The sequence below is a fragment of the Onychostoma macrolepis genome, chromosome 07, assembly GCF_012432095.1.
Source record: "Onychostoma macrolepis isolate SWU-2019 chromosome 07, ASM1243209v1, whole genome shotgun sequence".
In the NCBI taxonomy this organism is placed as follows: domain Eukaryota; kingdom Metazoa; phylum Chordata; class Actinopteri; order Cypriniformes; family Cyprinidae; genus Onychostoma; species Onychostoma macrolepis.
In genome coordinates, this window is record NC_081161.1 from 29293496 (window position 1) to 29310596 (window position 17101).

The 17101-nt window shown below is 36.5% G+C and overlaps 3 protein-coding genes across 8 annotated transcripts in view; 1 reads left to right on the plus strand and 2 right to left on the minus strand.

Annotated features, from left to right (window-relative positions):
- Positions 1–210: 210 nt before the first annotated feature.
- ano9b (anoctamin 9b) lies at positions 211–12420 on the minus strand. The gene is made up of 24 exons (XM_058782384.1): positions 11960–12420; positions 9781–9837; positions 9291–9422; positions 9050–9195; positions 8904–8953; positions 8520–8578; positions 8310–8395; positions 8090–8224; positions 7843–7936; positions 7217–7277; positions 7046–7128; positions 6851–6955; positions 6609–6773; positions 6492–6528; positions 6290–6401; positions 6146–6203; positions 5904–6001; positions 3595–3791; positions 3233–3385; positions 2991–3138; positions 2724–2837; positions 2525–2618; positions 2301–2413; positions 211–2152 (listed from the first exon to the last, which is right to left on the minus strand). The coding sequence occupies exons 1-24, from the start codon at positions 11984–11986 to the stop codon at positions 2110–2112; spliced, it is 2367 nt and encodes a 788-aa protein (XP_058638367.1). The 5' UTR covers positions 11987–12420; the 3' UTR covers positions 211–2109.
- Positions 12421–12562: 142 nt separating this feature from the next.
- Positions 12563–14880, minus strand: tssc4 (tumor suppressing subtransferable candidate 4). 5 transcript variants are annotated; one of them, XM_058782385.1, is made up of 4 exons: positions 14820–14880; positions 14368–14486; positions 14109–14127; positions 12563–13877 (listed from the first exon to the last, which is right to left on the minus strand). In XM_058782385.1, exon 4 carries the CDS (start codon positions 13798–13800, stop codon positions 12874–12876), a length of 927 nt encoding a protein of 308 aa, XP_058638368.1. In that variant the 5' UTR covers positions 13801–13877; positions 14109–14127; positions 14368–14486; positions 14820–14880; the 3' UTR covers positions 12563–12873. The 5 variants fall into 5 exon arrangements, with proteins under 5 accessions (XP_058638368.1, XP_058638370.1, XP_058638372.1 ...); XM_058782387.1 differs by having other exon boundaries at positions 14046–14127; XM_058782389.1 differs by having other exon boundaries at positions 14385–14486; positions 14820–14879.
- A 570-nt stretch (positions 14881–15450) lies between these two features.
- Positions 15451–17101, plus strand: part of ano5b (anoctamin 5b) — a 35985-nt gene continuing 34334 nt past the window's right edge. Inside the window, exon 1 of one of the 2 annotated variants that reach the window (XM_058782378.1) lies at positions 15451–16031. In XM_058782378.1, coding sequence (XP_058638361.1) covers positions 15956–16031 — 76 coding nt within the window. In that variant the 5' untranslated portion in view covers positions 15451–15955. The remainder of the gene's footprint in view (positions 16032–17101) is intronic. The other variant, XM_058782379.1, reaches the window with a different exon arrangement.

Consider the following 17101-nt stretch of genomic DNA (forward strand, 5'->3'; position numbering starts at 1 on the left):
TAGCAAAATAATTTCCTGCCTTGTTGTGTGCCACTTGCAAGCATTAAACAAATAACCACCAATAATTTTGATATAACTTTCTCAAGTTTGATGTGCAGTCAATTTTATTTTCCACCTCACACAAATATAACACATGAACTAAATTGCTTTTAATGTACTTTATATCCTTTTTCTGCAGACTCTCCATCTTTCTGCTTCAATGCTGAATCAATCCATGTATGCATCAGAGCATATTTATATAGCCTTTATGCTGTTTATCAAAAATGTTCTGATAGTAATTATGAATAAATAAATGCATTAATGTTGAACATACAGTATGCACTCTCCATGGGAACTGATACAAAAAAAGTCTTGTGTATGCAAACTCGACTGTTTTTGTCTTCATTTTTTTTTTTTTTGGAAGGCTTCTTGAGGCTAATGGCTGACAGGTTGGAATGCATTATGGGTCAGTGTACAATTGTTGTGGTCTTTAGTTGAGTGCATGGGAACATCCTGAGCCACCACTGATCAAAACAGCTCTCTCTTCAATATAGAGACAGAATTGTAAAGCGCTGACAAACAGCTTTGGCCTGACTTTACTCGGAGAGACAGAGTTCAGTGAATGAAGACAGGGAGGGAACAGAGAGATGTTTGTTTTTAAAGATCTTCTGCAGCATTTTCCGAACAGAGAAATGGTTCTATCTGTTTATTCTCTAAACATCAAAGACAAAAAAAGACAAAAAATTCTCAAAGACAGAAGTAAAATTCAAGGCAGTTTATCCGCAAGAGGAAAATGGTAATTAAAAAGGAAGATTAAGAGACGTTTAATGTCTCTAAATTACAAAGGCACTCCACATTTTATGCATATCTGGTTTGAGTGGTATGAGCCAAGTATATTTGGCTGAACAGAAAAGCCCAACGCAGCCACAGAAATATGCACACATGAAATTACTCAGTTCCCCATGTGTGACCCAGCAACACTTAGAGAAAGCAGTAGTTAAAAAAAGTTGCTGTTTTATATAAAAAGAATGAATGCATAAGTTCTGCTACAAAATAAGACACAGCTGACTCATCTTTTCATGGATTATTATTAGAAGATACTTAAAGTAAGATTTATTGATATTTTAGGAAGGTTTACACAAACCTTCTTCACATTCCATTTATTATTATTTCTACTATTAAATTCTTGCAAAATTATGAAGGGGAAGTAATATAATTTAGCTTATTTTAAGCAACTGACAGACAAATCACATTGGCCAAAAGAAACTATGTGATCTCTTTGCGCAATACAAGCACTCATTCTTTGTCTGAAGCAACTCAGCAGTGACACCTTAAGGAGGAAAACATGTTGACAGTTTTATTTCAACTTCAACATCAACATTTATTTCACCCCATTACTTCATTTCTGGAACAAAATTAATGAATACATCAATAAGACAATATTAAAAAAATTCAATATCAAAATATATTTATATTTAATGAGAAAGAAAGTTGTTTAGAAAAGCCATGGACAGCATTGTAAAGAGCATATCACACAATGGCATAACTTCCTGTATTTTTCCTTTATGTCACATTCAGGTCTTTGGATTTACATAAAAAGTCAGTAAAGCCAAAGACAGTTTGAAGCTTTCTTACTTTTTATAAGCAAACACCAAAATATATAAATATATCCTGTTAAAATAGTCTTCTAGGCGACATGAATCATTGTAAAATAAAAATTTTGGCAACAAAATTAATGGATACTTTTAGGCTTGTTTCATAAAAAAAAAAAAAAACATCAACTGTCGGATTTTACATTTTCACAGTTTTTTTTTAATTTTTAAAAAAGCTAATTTTCTTTCCTTGCTCAGAAACATAATTAGTTTATGATACAACCCCCAAAAAATGTATGGTGTATCCCTCTGAAGCAGAGCAAATATGACTCATCTTGAGGGAAAACTGTAAACTGCAAAGAGAGCAAAGCTCCAATAATGGCTCTAAAAGTAGTGAAGAGATACATCTCACGTATGGATACAAAGTGAGATAATGATCTCAAATACAGAAATCTTCCTTGTGTCAGTCTTGTTGTGCACACGGAAGTCAGGTTTTCAAATCTCTGATATAAAAGAATCTGCTTTGAACCTTCATCGTTCACACCTCAGTGCATCTGCTGTTATATATTGTATTTGCTTCCCTGTTAGAGACAGAAAAACAAGAACAGTTAATAAGCAGAGGATTTGTTGAGGCTTAAAACTGGACTCCTAAATATTTTAATATAACTTCACAATGAATGCAAAGCGGCAAGAAAGAGTTATATCTCAGTCTTACTCGCGTATACTTACTCAAGTTCCTTTTTCAGTCTTCTCAGTTTGTCGTCTAGCCTGTCATTCTTCACTCTGATAGGACTGTCAGGTATAAACCAGGCTGCAATAAACTTGCACATCACCACTACATGCTGAGCAGAGAGAGAAGCACAGAAGATCTCAGACAATGTTTAACCAATAATGAACACAGTAATGCACGTTAAAAAACAGAAAGTTAAGTTGAATAGCTCTAATATTTGTACCTCGAACAGAATAACAAAGGCAAAGCGAAGTGCCAGAATGAGCCAAAACTGAGAGGTGAGACTCTGGTCTACATCACTGCGGTAGTCTTTGTAACTGTAAAATAAACAATACGCATGAAGCATTTCCCTTATTAGCCTGTATGAACAAACCAATAAAGTTCATCTGCATTATTAAAAGGTACATCAAAACAAGTGTCACCTGCACTGCGTAATATTATATCCTTTCTCTAGCAAGTGCTTGAAGTCTTCTTTGACATTCACATTGGACATGAATGCTGTTGCCAGAGTGTTGTTGATGTATCCTGTCATACAGCTGTCAGACAAATTAAATGTACTCATTACAGGAGAAATCTAGTGCCATACACTTAAACAAACACATTTTTTCATTTGACACTTTTTTTTTGCCAATAAACTGTGGTGAGATGAAAAGGTGGGTAAAAAACTATTTATTTGGTTTCCTACTCACTCCAGGCTTGTACTATTGCTGGTAGCACAAGGTCCATAATGGTAACGATACACCAGACGGGGTATGAAGTCAGAGGAAATCCCAATCACTAGTCCATTAGCAATGACAGCCATCACCCCAACAGCTTCTAATATTCTAGTCCACACACCTGCCAGAGGAGAATAAATGGCACATTATGTTTACTTGATGCTGAAAACTGACATACACGTCATCATCTGCAGACAAATTCAGTAGCTATTCACCGATGTCATTCGTCTTTTTGGGCACTAGACGGCGCTCAAGGCTGACCATCTTGATGGCATCCAGTCTGATCTCAAATATGTTATTGATAAGGGCCAACAAGGGAGCCAGAGGGAATGCAGCCACAAAGATGGTGGTGAAACTGAACTGAAGAACTAATGACACAGAGAACAGTATATGTTAGTAGATGATATTTTAGCATGGGAACATTACCACAAAAAATAAAGCATGTGGCTTTACTGTAAAGATTACGCAAACAAATGTCAAAATATAAACTAAATTAAATAAAAAGATGTTATTGGTAAGTCAGCGGTACTGTAAAACTAGTTTGGACTGAAGACAGGTAACCGAGAAAGATACAAACCCATTTCCAAAAACTCATTAAACAAGCTGAAAGCATTAACATCAGTCAGGTCGTAGTTTTCCATCCAGTTACGAAGCTTGCAGAGGTCACATGTTTCGAAGCTGCTCTCCTCATCTCGACATGCCTTCCGGTAACAGTTACCACACTTTCTGCGCATCGTCTTGGCTTTCGTCCGCTTAAGACACAGCTTTAACCAGCTGCAACCACCAACAAAGAAAAAGAAGCAGAGATAGAAAATAAGACAAAAATCCAAGAAGTCCAATAAATGCTGTATTTTTTTTATCTGGAAAAATATGAAGATTTTATCTTACATTACATTTAGTCATTTAGCAAATGCTTTTATCCAAAGCGACTTACAAATTAAGACAATGGAAGCAATCAAAATCAACAAAAGAGCAATGATGTGCAAGTGCTATAACAAGTCTCAGTTAGCTTAACGTAGTACACGTAGCAAGGTTTAAAAAAAAATAAATAAATAAATAAAAAGAAAATAGATCGAACAGAAAAAGAATAGAGCAATCTAGTGTTAGAGGCCTTTTTTGGTTTTGCTAATTGTATGAAAAATAAAAATAAAACAAATAGATAGAATACAAATAATTAGAGAAGCTAGTGTTAGTTTTTTTTTTTTAAAGAAAACAAGCAGTTAGTAAATGAATAGAATGTAAGTCTAAAAGGGGCAAGTTTTTTTTAATAAAAAAAATAGTGCTTTTTTATAGTGCTAGAGTTAGAGGGTCAAATAAATATGGAAGAGATGTGTTTTTAGCTGATTCTTGAAGATGGCTAAGTACTCGGCTGCTCGGATTGAGTTGGGCAGGTCATTCCACCTGGAGGGAACGTTTAATTTAAAAGTCCGAGAAATTGATTTTGTGCCTCTTTGGGATGGCACAATAAAGTGACGTTCACTTGCAGAACGCAAGCTTCTAGAGGGCACATATACAGGTGCATCTCAATAAATTAGAATGTCGTGGAAAAGTTCATTTATTTCAGTAATTCAACTCAAATTGTGAAACTCGTGTATTAAATAAATTCAATGCACACAGACTGAAGTAGTTTAAGTCTTTGGTTCTTTTAATTGTGATGATTTTGGCTCACATTTAACAAAAACCCACCAATTCACAATCTCAACAAATTAGAATACTTCATAAGACCAATAAAAAAAACATTTTTAGTGAATCGTTGGCCTTCTGGAAAGTATGTTCATTTACTGTATATGTACTCAATACTTGGTAGGGGCTCCTTTTGCTTTAATTACTGCCTCAATTCGGCGTGGCATGGAGGTGATCAGTTTGTGGCACTGCTGAGGTGGTACGGAAGCCCAGGTTGCTTTGACAGTGGCCTTCAGCTCATCTGCATTGTTGGATCTGGTGTCTCTCATCTTCCTCTTGATTCTCTATGGGGTTCAGGTCAGGCGAATTTGCTGGCCAATCAAGCACAGTAACGCTATGGTCATTGAACCAGCTTTTGGTACTTTCATCTGAAAAGAGGACTTTGGACCACTGAGCAACAGTCCAGTTATTTTTCTCCACAGCCCAGGTAAGATGCTTCTGACGTTGTCTCTGGTTCAGAAGTGGCTTGGTAGCCCTTTTCCTGAAGACGTCTGAGCGTGGTGACTCTTGATACACTGACTCCAGCTTCAGTCCACTCCTTGTGAAGCTCTCACAAGTGTTTGAATCGGCTTTGCTTGACAGTAATCTCAAGCTTGCGGTCATCCCTGTTGCTTGTGCACCTTTTCCTACCCAAATTCTTCCTTCCAGTCAACTTTGCATTTAATATGCTTTGATACAGCACTCTGTAAACAGCCACACCTTTCAGTAATGACCTTCTGTGACTTACCCTCTTTGTGGAGGGCGTCAATGTTCGTCTTCTGGATCATTGCCAAGTCATCAGTCTTCTCCATTATTATGGTTTCAAAGAACAAGAGATACCCAGAATTTATACTGTAGGGATGGTCATTAATTGAAACTCAAATGTAAATATTCTAATATTTTGAGATACTGACTTTCGACTTTCATGAGCTGTAAGCTCTAATCATCAAAATTAAAACAAAAAAACTTTTGAAATGTTTTACTTTACATGCAATGAATCTAAAATATATGAAAGTTTGACTTTTTGAAATAACTTACAAGAAAAAATTAACTTTTTCACGACATTCTAATTTATTGAGATGCACCTGTATCTGAAGTAATGAATTTAGATAGAGGGGAGCAAAGCCAGTGTTGGTTTTGTAGGCAAACATTAATGCCTTGAACTTTATGCAAATTATTATCTTATTTGGTTTTAGTGCATACAGTATTTTAGAAAACACTTACGGCACTGTGAACTCGAATATGTTGTTGATTGTTTGTTTGAGCACCAGAATAACAGCCATCTGGATGAAGAGATCTGTAAGGCAGCCACTTGGATGACACTAAATCACAGAATTTTTTGTTTGCAATTAGATTTCAAGATTAGAATCACACTTTGACTAAAAGTGCCTGACAAATGTATAAATATAGCTAAATATGCATTTCTAAATATAAATGGAATGTAAAATAAAACTGGCATGACATACCTCTTCTAGTCTCCATTTCCCTGCTATTCGAACATAGTTTCCTGGATGTCCATTGAACCTAAGTACAGCATAAAGAGACTCTTTGAATAGCCTGCCACAAGAGAAAATAACTACAAAAGCACAAACACACATACGCACAATTACCTTCCTAGAAAGAATGCCACATAAAATAGAGATGAGAAGAGGGTAAAGAACTGAAATGTGAACATCTTCACTGTGAAGCGCTTCTCTGTGGCTGCAAAAGAGCGGGGCTTTTCTGCAAATAAACAGGTATTACATTTTAGTACAGGTAGTTTGTCAGTTTATTAATGTAATTGATTTAATGCTGACAACATTTAATACCCACCAAACTCACACAGTTTGAAGGCCACAATTTTGTTGACCTGAAAAGAAAAGAATCTATTATTTTCTTCCAACCAATTTCTTTCCTCATTGGACAGTTTATCTACGTACCAGTACTTACCCGAGTCATAACCTGAATAGTAATGTAGTGCAACACAGCTCCAGATAACATGGCTACTGTGGTGGAATGATCACGCAGAAAGTGCCAGTTGCTTTGGGACAACAATATTGCAGTTAAAACACGGCAGATGACCAGAGCGTGGGTCAGACCTATGATCACCACCAGCTGAACACAATGAAGATAAATTATTATTTGTTACATTATTTGTTTGTATGTGTAAGTAGTAAGTGAAAGTTTCTCACCACTAATGTGACCAAAAGAAGCACCACGATGCTGCGCAGGTAGGAATGTCTGAACTCTTTTGGCTTACACTTGGGGTTATTTACGATCTCCAAAATCAATTCTTCCTGTGCATAGACCAAGTTATTTGGCTCCATTAGAAGATGCACATTAAATATGCTAAAAGTAATGATGAGGGAAAGAGTAATAACCCTTACCTCCTCCTCGCACCAGTCAAACACTTTCCACTTCGACACATGCAGAGCTCGATGTCTCTTCCAAAGCTCCAAGAACAGGGTTGCTAGTCAAACAACATCACACTACTTCAGCATCTATGTCATTTCACAGAGAAATATGGATTTCATTTTTGCTAAATGGCAAAAACTCACCCCAAATTGCCATGAACATGGCAAAAGCCACCGTCCCTTCATTGTCAAATAGTTGGCTCACCTGTTTGTAAGCATTTACTTTGTTAACACAACTAGTCGAGAACTCACAGAGAAACACTGGCAGATAATAGTGCCGTTTATTTTGAATACACACTACTGTTCAAACGTCGGGGTTAGTAAGATTTCTTTTTGAAAGAAATGAACACTTTTATTCAGCAAATATGCACTACACTGATCAAAAATAACAAAGACATTTATAATGACACAAAATATTTCTAATTCAAATATATGCTGTTCTAGAGAAATGACTGCTGAAAATTCAGCTTTGCCGTCATAGGAAATAATTCGATTTTTAAAATATATTAAAATAGAAAAGAGTTGCAATATTATTTCACAGTATTAGTGTTTTAACAGTATTTTTGATCATATAAATGCAGACTTTGTGATCATAAGAGACTTCTTTCAAAAACATTCAAAAGTCTAACCAACCCCTATCTTTTAAACGATAGTGTACAATAATATTCAGCACTTTTCAACACTATTAACTGTTGTATATCATATTCAACAATTAATAGTGTCGAAAAGTGCTGGATTATAATTAAACAGTCACTTGTTTATTCACGGACCTTGGCATATGTACAGGTGTCAGACAGGTTCCAGACGCTGCATCTTATGTCACATCTTGGACACATGATGATGTCGGAGTCACAGACTTCATGACTGTAAGAACACACCACAATACACAAACACCAACAGCAATTTTAGAGATAATTGGGTGTAGATTAAAATCAGATTAGTCTGACTGAATTTGATCTGTCATCTGTCTATACACCTCAACACTCACGTGAAGCTGTTTGTTCTAAATATACTCACATGAGCGGACTTGTATTGAAGAAGGCAAGGCCGTACAAGAACACAACAATACCGATAATAGCTGCAGGGACAAGCATGCGTGTGTACCAGCCCAGCCACAGGTAATACAGTGCCACTTTCTCCCCGAAATAGTCCCTAAAAATTACGTGCATACAGATAGTGTTACAAAATATATATAATCAAGGAACAGAGAACACAAGATAAAACAAGGAGAACTTACTTGATATCAGTGACAGGCTGTTGAAAAAGCTTCATTACTGCCAACCAGCTTGCCCACTTCTTCTTTAGTTTTTTCTGCTCTTTTTTCTGAAGAGACAAGTCAACAATGTTTAACAAAACCTTTTAGAATAAAAAGCTCAGATGTTTATTTTATGATTTGTTTGGCTACAGTGTAGATGAATATAACAAATAAGGGCTTAAAGACATTTACCTCATGCAGACAGAAGATGGACTCAAAAGCACCTTGACACAACAGGTCTCTAAGGCCCTCTTACAGAGTGAAATAGTAGATAGAGACATTGATAATATTAGAGGGGCTCGGTTATTGTCCCTTTTTAATATTTCTTAAAACAAACTGAACATAAATGGGTGTTTTTATATCTGAGGCCTTTTAATATGTGCTTAGGCAAATGTAAACATATCTAGATTCAATTTAGTTTTACATTACACCCTTTTTATGTATAGCTTAGCAAAGTATTTGAAAGGCTTAAAGATGAAAAGAAAATCTTAAAACATAAAAAAAAAATCTTAAATGACCCCAAACTATCAAAAGGTAGTGTAAGTTCTTAGTTCTTAGAGGAAAAATGTAATGTACCTCCTGATCCTATAAAGGTATTGTTCAAGACAAAGTAGACAATCCTGATTCTACGAAACACAGAAATAAAAACTCATTACAAACGCTTTGAATGGAACAACGGATTTCAAATGCATTTTAAGCAAACTGAGGACTGTGACCCTCACCTGGTGCACATTGAGACAGACAAGTCACACTTTTGCTCTCCACTCCAGTTACAGGCATCAGACACCTTTAGTAAGTACTTGTACTTTGCAAAAATCTCCTCAGGTGCACAGATACCGAAGAACACCTTTCCAGCATGTTCAATTCTCTGTTTAACAGAAATGAGAACCTTAAGTAAGAAAAATGTAGCTGAAAAAAAATGAAAGACACAACACTAATGTGTGTGACAGTGACATAACATACAGTCACTTTAATGTTCTTCTGTTTCAGTTCGCAGATAAAGGCATCCTGCTTCTTAAATATTTGGTCCTCCATGTCCTCCACTTTATCAGCCACCAGGACATAGTCATATAATCGAGGAAGGTGCAAGTTACGCTAAATGAAACAAATGCAGAAACAACTAGGTTAAGACAGAGAGAATCTAGCTGCAGACATGCTATTTTTCTGGGAATATCAATTATCGATCAGATGACTTGCTGACTGTTGGTTTTGTGTCAGTATTTGTGCCTGTGACTGTCACTTGGTTTTCTCAGAAGTTTAGGTCATATAAGGCAAGTGGTGATGTGAATGTGGTATTATGACCATAGTGTGGTAATTTATCATGTGCTTTGCATGTGTACTTATCATAACTGAACATGTGCTCATGTAGAAATATCACTGCGGTGACTGTTGTATTGAACCCAGTTAGTCAACAAATGCACAAAAACACATATGGCATGGTTTCTTTTCATACCTGTGATGGAAGTAAAGGCTCATTTCCATTGTCCAGCTCAAACAGAGCCATATCTTCCTGCAGTACATAGGAATGACAAAGATTAGGTAAAGAACACTTTATATGCATAAATTATACAAAACAATGCTTCATTTCAGTGTATATGTGAACTCCCTCAGTCTGAATCAGAATTCTACATCTGCTGCCACTGTCCCTCATGTATTGTGGACAGCAGAAGATTTCTGTATGTACTAAAATTAATCTACCCAATCTCTTTAATTGACATACTGTAAAGGAAAATGTGCATAATGCAAACTGACATTTGTTTGTGAAGCCAGCCTTATCTCAATTGAAATGCAAATGTCTAACCAATCCTCATGCAAGTTATTACAGTGACAGCTGGACAGTAACACTTAATGACTAACCTTTATACTATAAAAAGCAAACTGACCATACTATTACAGAGGGATACAATGAAGATGTTTACTGACGTTGTTATCCTAAGAGTAGGCTATATGGTTAATTACACTTCTAATTAAAACAGTATAAATTAATTTTACTAGCCGTTTCAGATTTTTGGACCCAAGTGTAACTGGACTTCAAATGGAGCTTATGTATAGTCTTTCAGAAACCATGCGTTTGTGAAAAAAAATAGGGATGGGAATTATATTATAGGATTATGCATATAATTTATAACATCAAAGGATGTGAATCAAATCACCGATGTAAAAAAAAAAAAAAAAAAAAAACTTTTTCATAAAATAACTTCTTGTGGTAGCGTTTTAAAGCTTTATTTCTTCTTCCTGTTCTATATTTTACTTTCTGCTTGACAGAAGCTATTACTGCTGGTATGAATACAGGCCTAGACATGCCTTTGGGTAACCTTTTGTATAACTACAATTGTCTGAGTGTGTGTTGGAAAGACAGAAGCACAGAGGAATCACTAAGAACATGGATTTTGATTCCTCTCCTCTGCCTTACATAATCATTAACTAAAGCCACGATAATTAAAGTATGTTCTTGCGCTATGACATTTAAAGGAGCACAGCCTCATGACAAATAACCTGTTCAACCACAACAACACTATTATTCATTCAGATTTTGCACACATTTTACGCAATACGAACACATCATGATCATTTTACTCAACATCTCACAACATCCATTAATAATGAGTCTAAAACATCCATAAAATAAAGAAATATATTTTGTTACTAAGTGAATGAGCTGTCTAAGTAAAACATACACACTGAGTACACAGAGTACATAAACATTGATACAGAATGTTTACAGTCATAGCAAAGCCTCTTTTCTGAAGCATACACCTGAAAGTTCTCAGTAACAAGATGTTCAGGTCGGGTGAGTGTTCCTCAGAAAACTTCGTCATCTTCTGAAGACATCAATCCTTCCTAAATAACACTGTTATATCTTTGTGAAATAACTACACTACACACATTTTAATAATTCAAATGAGACAGTTATTTTACATCCCAGTACACAGTCATTCACGAGGGAAAAGTTATATAGTCATAACAAAGGTTTTGTCTTCCTTGACAGAAGACTGTAAACAAAAAGATGCACCTCTCTACTTTAAACAGTGCTCTATGAGATATACTGTTACTGTAAAATCCCTGCTAAAAAATGGTTTCCATTAAAAAACCATTATAAACCATTAGCTTTTTCCAGTAAAACCATTACAAAAATCCTTTTTGTAGTGTGTTTTGGGCATTTTTCCAATAGGATTTAACATCCCACCAATAGAATCCATCACATACCAGTAGACACCATTATAGTTTCCATTAAAACCAATACAATTCCCATTATAACCATTACATTTTCTATTGTGTTTTGGGCAGGGTTGCCTCTCTATATATTGTTTGAGTAACATTAGACAATGATGTTTACGACGGAGTGAGTGCAACACAGAAACTGCTACTCGTCTACTGTAGCCTACTGAAAATTATATATTTAAGTGTATAAACTGTACATTTAAAACTACTATACAGAATATTTTTCCATTCTAAATAGCTCTATTTAATCAGAAATCTTAACTAAGAAATCAATCACTAGCCTTTTCTCTTCACATGAGCGATCAAAAGTTTCACATTGAAATGAATAAACACTTCACTTCAAGATCAATCAGACAAGCCTTTACCTTTGCACATGCGAAACCTGCAACACACACACACACACACAGTACCTCTCGATCAGTGAAGAACATCCTCATCAAAGTTCCCAAAGCAGATCAGTTAAGTTCAGGCAGACTGACATCGGTTTCTCTTCTTTTATCCTCACATAGCCGAGGACCAGCTCTTAACTAATGCGAGAAATGAAAACTAACCGAGAGCGATCGAAAGCAGTGTGAACTTCCGCAGTTTCATGTTTAAGAGATCCGCAAGCACGACGGTATGCTCGTGCCATTTACCTTTACAGGTGAGACCACATACGTCACCGCTCTCTGTTTGAAGGGCGGGGCTGAGGCTTATTTACTGTCGATACACACATATCAATACTGATAACGAGATCGAAACTCAACTCCGCCTTCTCCTTAAAGCTGTTCACACTACACAGACGTTACTACCAACAGTCAGCTCTGAATGTGAAGAGATGGTTAGAGTTGTCACTCCTCTGTATTTTCAAAATGATATCAAACTCAATGTCCATGGATGTTACAGCCTTGCTACTGTACCAGAAGAGGAATTCCTCTCCTAATTTGCATTGTTCATGATCAATCAACATGTGGCCATGCAAAACATCGAGCTTTACATTTTCAACAACATCAAGACAAAGAACACTTGTTAAATGTGATCTCAAAGCACATAACTGAGTCAAATTTATTCATGAGAAGTGGTCATAAAAAAATCGATACAGTACCACAGAATAATCGTACACACACTAAAACACTGATATGCTGCAGACAGGTTTTCAATCTATAGACATGTGGGTTATTTTGTTTCACTATCCTTTGAGCCTGTACAGTATGACAGCAAGAGCTTTTCATGGATTATACAACAAAAACTAAGATACGTGGAAAGTCAAACAACTTTATACAAAATAGTATGTTTGAAAAACAAACATTAAAACAGTAGTTTTAAGTATTTATGTTCAAAGTGCTCACTCTGTGCCACCTTCATCGTCTTCAAGTGTCTTACGGAAATGTTTGCGGTTTAATTTCTTGCTACTGTTGAAGACAACAGTGGACACCTTTTTGTCTTCCCCCTCTTTTTCAGTGCCCCACTTTCTTTTTTTCTCTTTATTCTCCCATGAGCTGAAGCGGCGATGAAGAGGACCATCCACTCCTTCATCTGTCTCTTGTCTGTCATCCAAGTGTTGAAGTTCAACTTCTTCCTTCTTAGCATTATCAAGTTTGCTCCCACTCTGATCTTTAATCTTGGGTTTAGTGAACACAATCTTGTTCTCACTGGTGCTGCCATGATCCTGGTTGAAAGCTGGAGTGAAAGTCTCAAGCACATCTTTCTGAGACCTCCTGCTGTCTTGAAGACCTCGTATAAACTGATGAGCGATCTGACTATTCTTTCTATCACTGGTGTCAGCCGTATCTTCAAGACTGTAGTGGGTCCAGCGCTCAGGGTTTGCAAGGTAGTCTGGGAGTTTTTTACCTGGAGGTTGTTTTTTGGTTGTCTCTTGGACAACACACTTCGTTTGAGCTTCCTGTGGAGGTGATGGTGGAGCAGGACGGGCAAACGTGCCATCAAGGATGTTGTCTTCGCCTAGATCTTTAGATGTGACCTTTGCAGCACTATCCAACTGTGCAAAGATGTCCCTGCTCCGATCACAGAAACCAGAGCTCCCACCTGTCAGTCTGAAGGTGGGATTTTCCTTAGGAACAGACTGGACATGCTGCCGAGTCTTGTCTTCATCCTCGGAGGATGATGACAAGTCCTCAACCTTTCTGCTGAAATGCTCAGTGGGCTCATCAGAGTCAGAGTCACTCAGAGAAAGATCATCTGGGAGTTCAATTGCATCTCTGTTAGACAGACTGTTGAGGGCATCCTTTTCTTTGCGGTTTGAGTCACTCATTGTGCTGCTACTCCGAGGTTAGGTCAAGTGATACAATTAGAAGCTGGATATTTATGCTGCGAGGTCTTCTGAAAGATCTGAAGATAAAAGAAATTAAGAAATATTTACTTAGAGAGATGCACTAAACCAGAATCGGACAGTTTCTCCGAGAGTAACAAAGTAAATGTAAAGTATTGACTGCACATAACAATAGTGCTAATAAACTAAATAATTTAAATGGTGAATCTTTAACTTTATTTTTTTACCAACTCGTGAGAAATAAACTGTCAAATGGAGAGAAAAGCACAGATGAAGAACTACTCGCTCACCAAAAGGATCTTGAGACACCTGTGGGAACCAGAATAAAAAACAAGCAGTGAGACCTTCACTTATTAAATATACAATTACATCACATGTATTTAGCACAGGTATTCCATTACATTAATAATGATTAAAATTCATATTTTTCAGATCTTGTGGTTCTTTAATATGAAGACGTTTGTATGCTTCATAATGGCAATACTCTGAAGAAAACAGAGGATGTGTTATACAGCTGGAACGACGCATGGGTGCATGCAGGTATCTTACTGGGCTTGAAGACTCACAGGTACTGCGAGCTGGTGGTCATTTTAGCTAAAATCACTGAGTCCAGAGCACGGATCAAAGTTATGGCCATAGCGTTTCGTCTTGAGGCTGTCCTTTTCTTCCTATGTAAGCGTGTATGAAACAAAATCAGCATATTTTTGTATGTCTGCTTATTAAGTTAAAGAAATGAGCAAAATAGAGGCATTTTGACAAAATCAGAATCATTACTTGAATGAAATGTCAGCGAACAGAAACATAATCCGATCACGCACGTTAAAACAGCTAACGCAGCTAATCCGCCTAGCTGTGAAAATTAACGTGATCTAAAGAACTCAAAACGCCCTTAGACCCAACAGAATTTACGGTAACAAAATGATCTAAATACAGCATCCATATTTTGAAGATTACTCAGTTATTTGACTCGTATCTGGCTGTTCACATAAGCAATAGCATACCTTTAGCTGTAGTGAATGCGCATGCTACACGAAGAGATGCTTTGTGGGTAATGTAGTTTACCTTCAAGAAAGAAAACAGCGGTGTCGTTCACTTCTTCTCAAATATAATATAAAGTCAGTTACGTTTAAATATATAAATCTATATAATTCAAATATGTGAGTTTAAGATATTATTAAATATTCAAATAATATTGAATAAATATTTCAATAATTAAAACGCCGAAATTTTATGTAATAAATTAAGCACATTTATTTTCACATTAAACATCACAACATTAATTTAATTAAGGTGTCGTAATAAAAAAAAAAAATTTCACCATGTTTATTAATTTAACCTAAATTTATCAATATTTTATTTATTTATAACATTTAAAAAAAATCTAAAGAACTTTTTACCACTTTGAAGAATCTTTTTGCGGGTTGGAAAAGTTCAATGTAGCCTATGTTAAACATTCTTCATGGAACCATAGATGCCAAAAATGTCTTCTTTTAGAACGATTTTAGAATGTAGGATGGCAGAATACCCTTTTAAATTCACTTAACAGGGTACTATAGGGGATTGGACCACACCCCCAACGTTTCGCTATCTGCTCAATGACCAGCAGAGGGAGCAAATGCTCAAAGATCGCACGTGCGACCTGACCCAGTGTGCTTTCATTAAAAATTAATTGATGTAATGGATATGTAGGATTGCATATAGTAAGAATCATAATCCCAAATCTCCTTTACAGGACAAACATGACAAATAGAGGTGAATACTTTTACAGATTAATTTTGAATTTAATCAAACATATATACCGTGTAGTAATGTGGTTTAACAGAGACACAGGAAATAAAGAACGATTTTTCACAAATTGTATGTCAGTATGCCGACGGAAAGCCACTCCCCTTTAAGACATCATCACCATCGCATCTCCTCTGCTCGCCGCCGCTGCTGCTGCTCCTCTAGTAATTGATGTTATGTAGAAGAAAGCGAGCGAGGAATTCACAGTTTAGCCACCACATTCTTCCTACTAACATCCTAAAGCTTGAAGGCGGAAATCCCGTTCGGCAGCCCAAAAAAAAGACAGATTAATCTGGTTGACCTACAGATTTTTTAATTGTCTCGTGGGAGAAAAGAAACGCACGAACTTAACATGAAGAGAATAACGGGGAAGACGAAAGAAGCCACTTTGATAGAAATGTCCAACACGCTGGATTCTCAGATTGAAGGTAAGGAAACTGTAACAACAGTTGAGTAACAATAATATGCCATATTGTTCAGTATCATAATAACGGTCAGTCTCTTGGGAGTGTTGTCAGCGTAAAGGACAAGAGAAACAAATAACCTCTGCGTTAAATGGATTGATCAGCTGGATCAAAGAACGATGAAGAAGAAACACTGCTAACTGTTACATGTTCGCTGGGTCAGTTCGCCATAACAAAATAAAGAAGTATAAACAAAGTACATATTTTCACATAAGCTAAAAACTTTAGTTTTGAGCTAAAAATTAAAATAGCCTAAGTTCCTGAAATGACCAGGCACGGAAAAGTTGCGGTCTGCATCCAGACACTGTTGTTACATGGTCCTGGGCTGTATCCTGCATTACGAAAGAGTGTTTTAACAGGGTTTAAATCCAGTAAAAGAGTCCTGGTGCTCGTTTAACTGCATGACCCACGGATTTAGAAAAAGTAAAGAGAACGTGATGTTTTATTGTACGTATCTTTTGTATGAATAGCAGTTTTAGGAGCAGTTTGGACCACCCCTTTAAGTAGTTTTCGCGTTACTCTCTTGCCACATGGCTTGGCCTCAGTCCCAGTTTAACTTGAGAATCAAACAGTCCTTATGTTGAATCAGTTAAATGTCTGGTGTCGTTGTGACTCATTCAGTTCCACTGCACACAGGACATTTTTAGACTAGAAAACATAAGGCTCCTCCTTTAAGAATGTGATATAAAAAAAGAAGCAAGTAGTCTTTGTATCAGTCTAGTACTGAATAGTGTAATGTAGTTTACTCGATTTTGCAGTATTGCATCAAACAAATAGCAAAATCCTTATTTTATCTGGAATGATACCCAGTAGGCTTTGCAACAGAGGACATTAAGGGGCCCCCTTGACACTGGGCCTGGGAAAACGTTCCTGGTTTTCCCCCATGACAACTAAATAGAGTATTATCTGAACAGAATATCCTGCGCTAGCTCAGGGATGTGACAGATGTGTCATGCAACAGTGTAGTCTGATCCCACTCAATATTACTCAGCTTGTTTTTTAATAATAATAAAATGAATTATCGAGCTGAGCAG

Coding starts and splice junctions, on each gene's coding strand:
- ano9b (XM_058782384.1), bottom strand. CDS start 11,986: ATGAGGATGTTCTTCACTGATCGAGAG. Junction 9,838..11,959: donor TGTTCTTCACTGATCGAGAG/GTACTGTGTGTG, acceptor TATGTACTGCAG/GAAGATATGGCTCTGTTTGA. Junction 3,139..3,232: donor CAAAAAGACGAATGACATCG/GTGAATAGCTAC, acceptor CTCCTCTGGCAG/GTGTGTGGACTAGAATATTA.
- tssc4 (XM_058782385.1), bottom strand. CDS start 13,800: ATGAGTGACTCAAACCGCAAAGAAAAGGATGCCCTCAACAGTCTGTCT.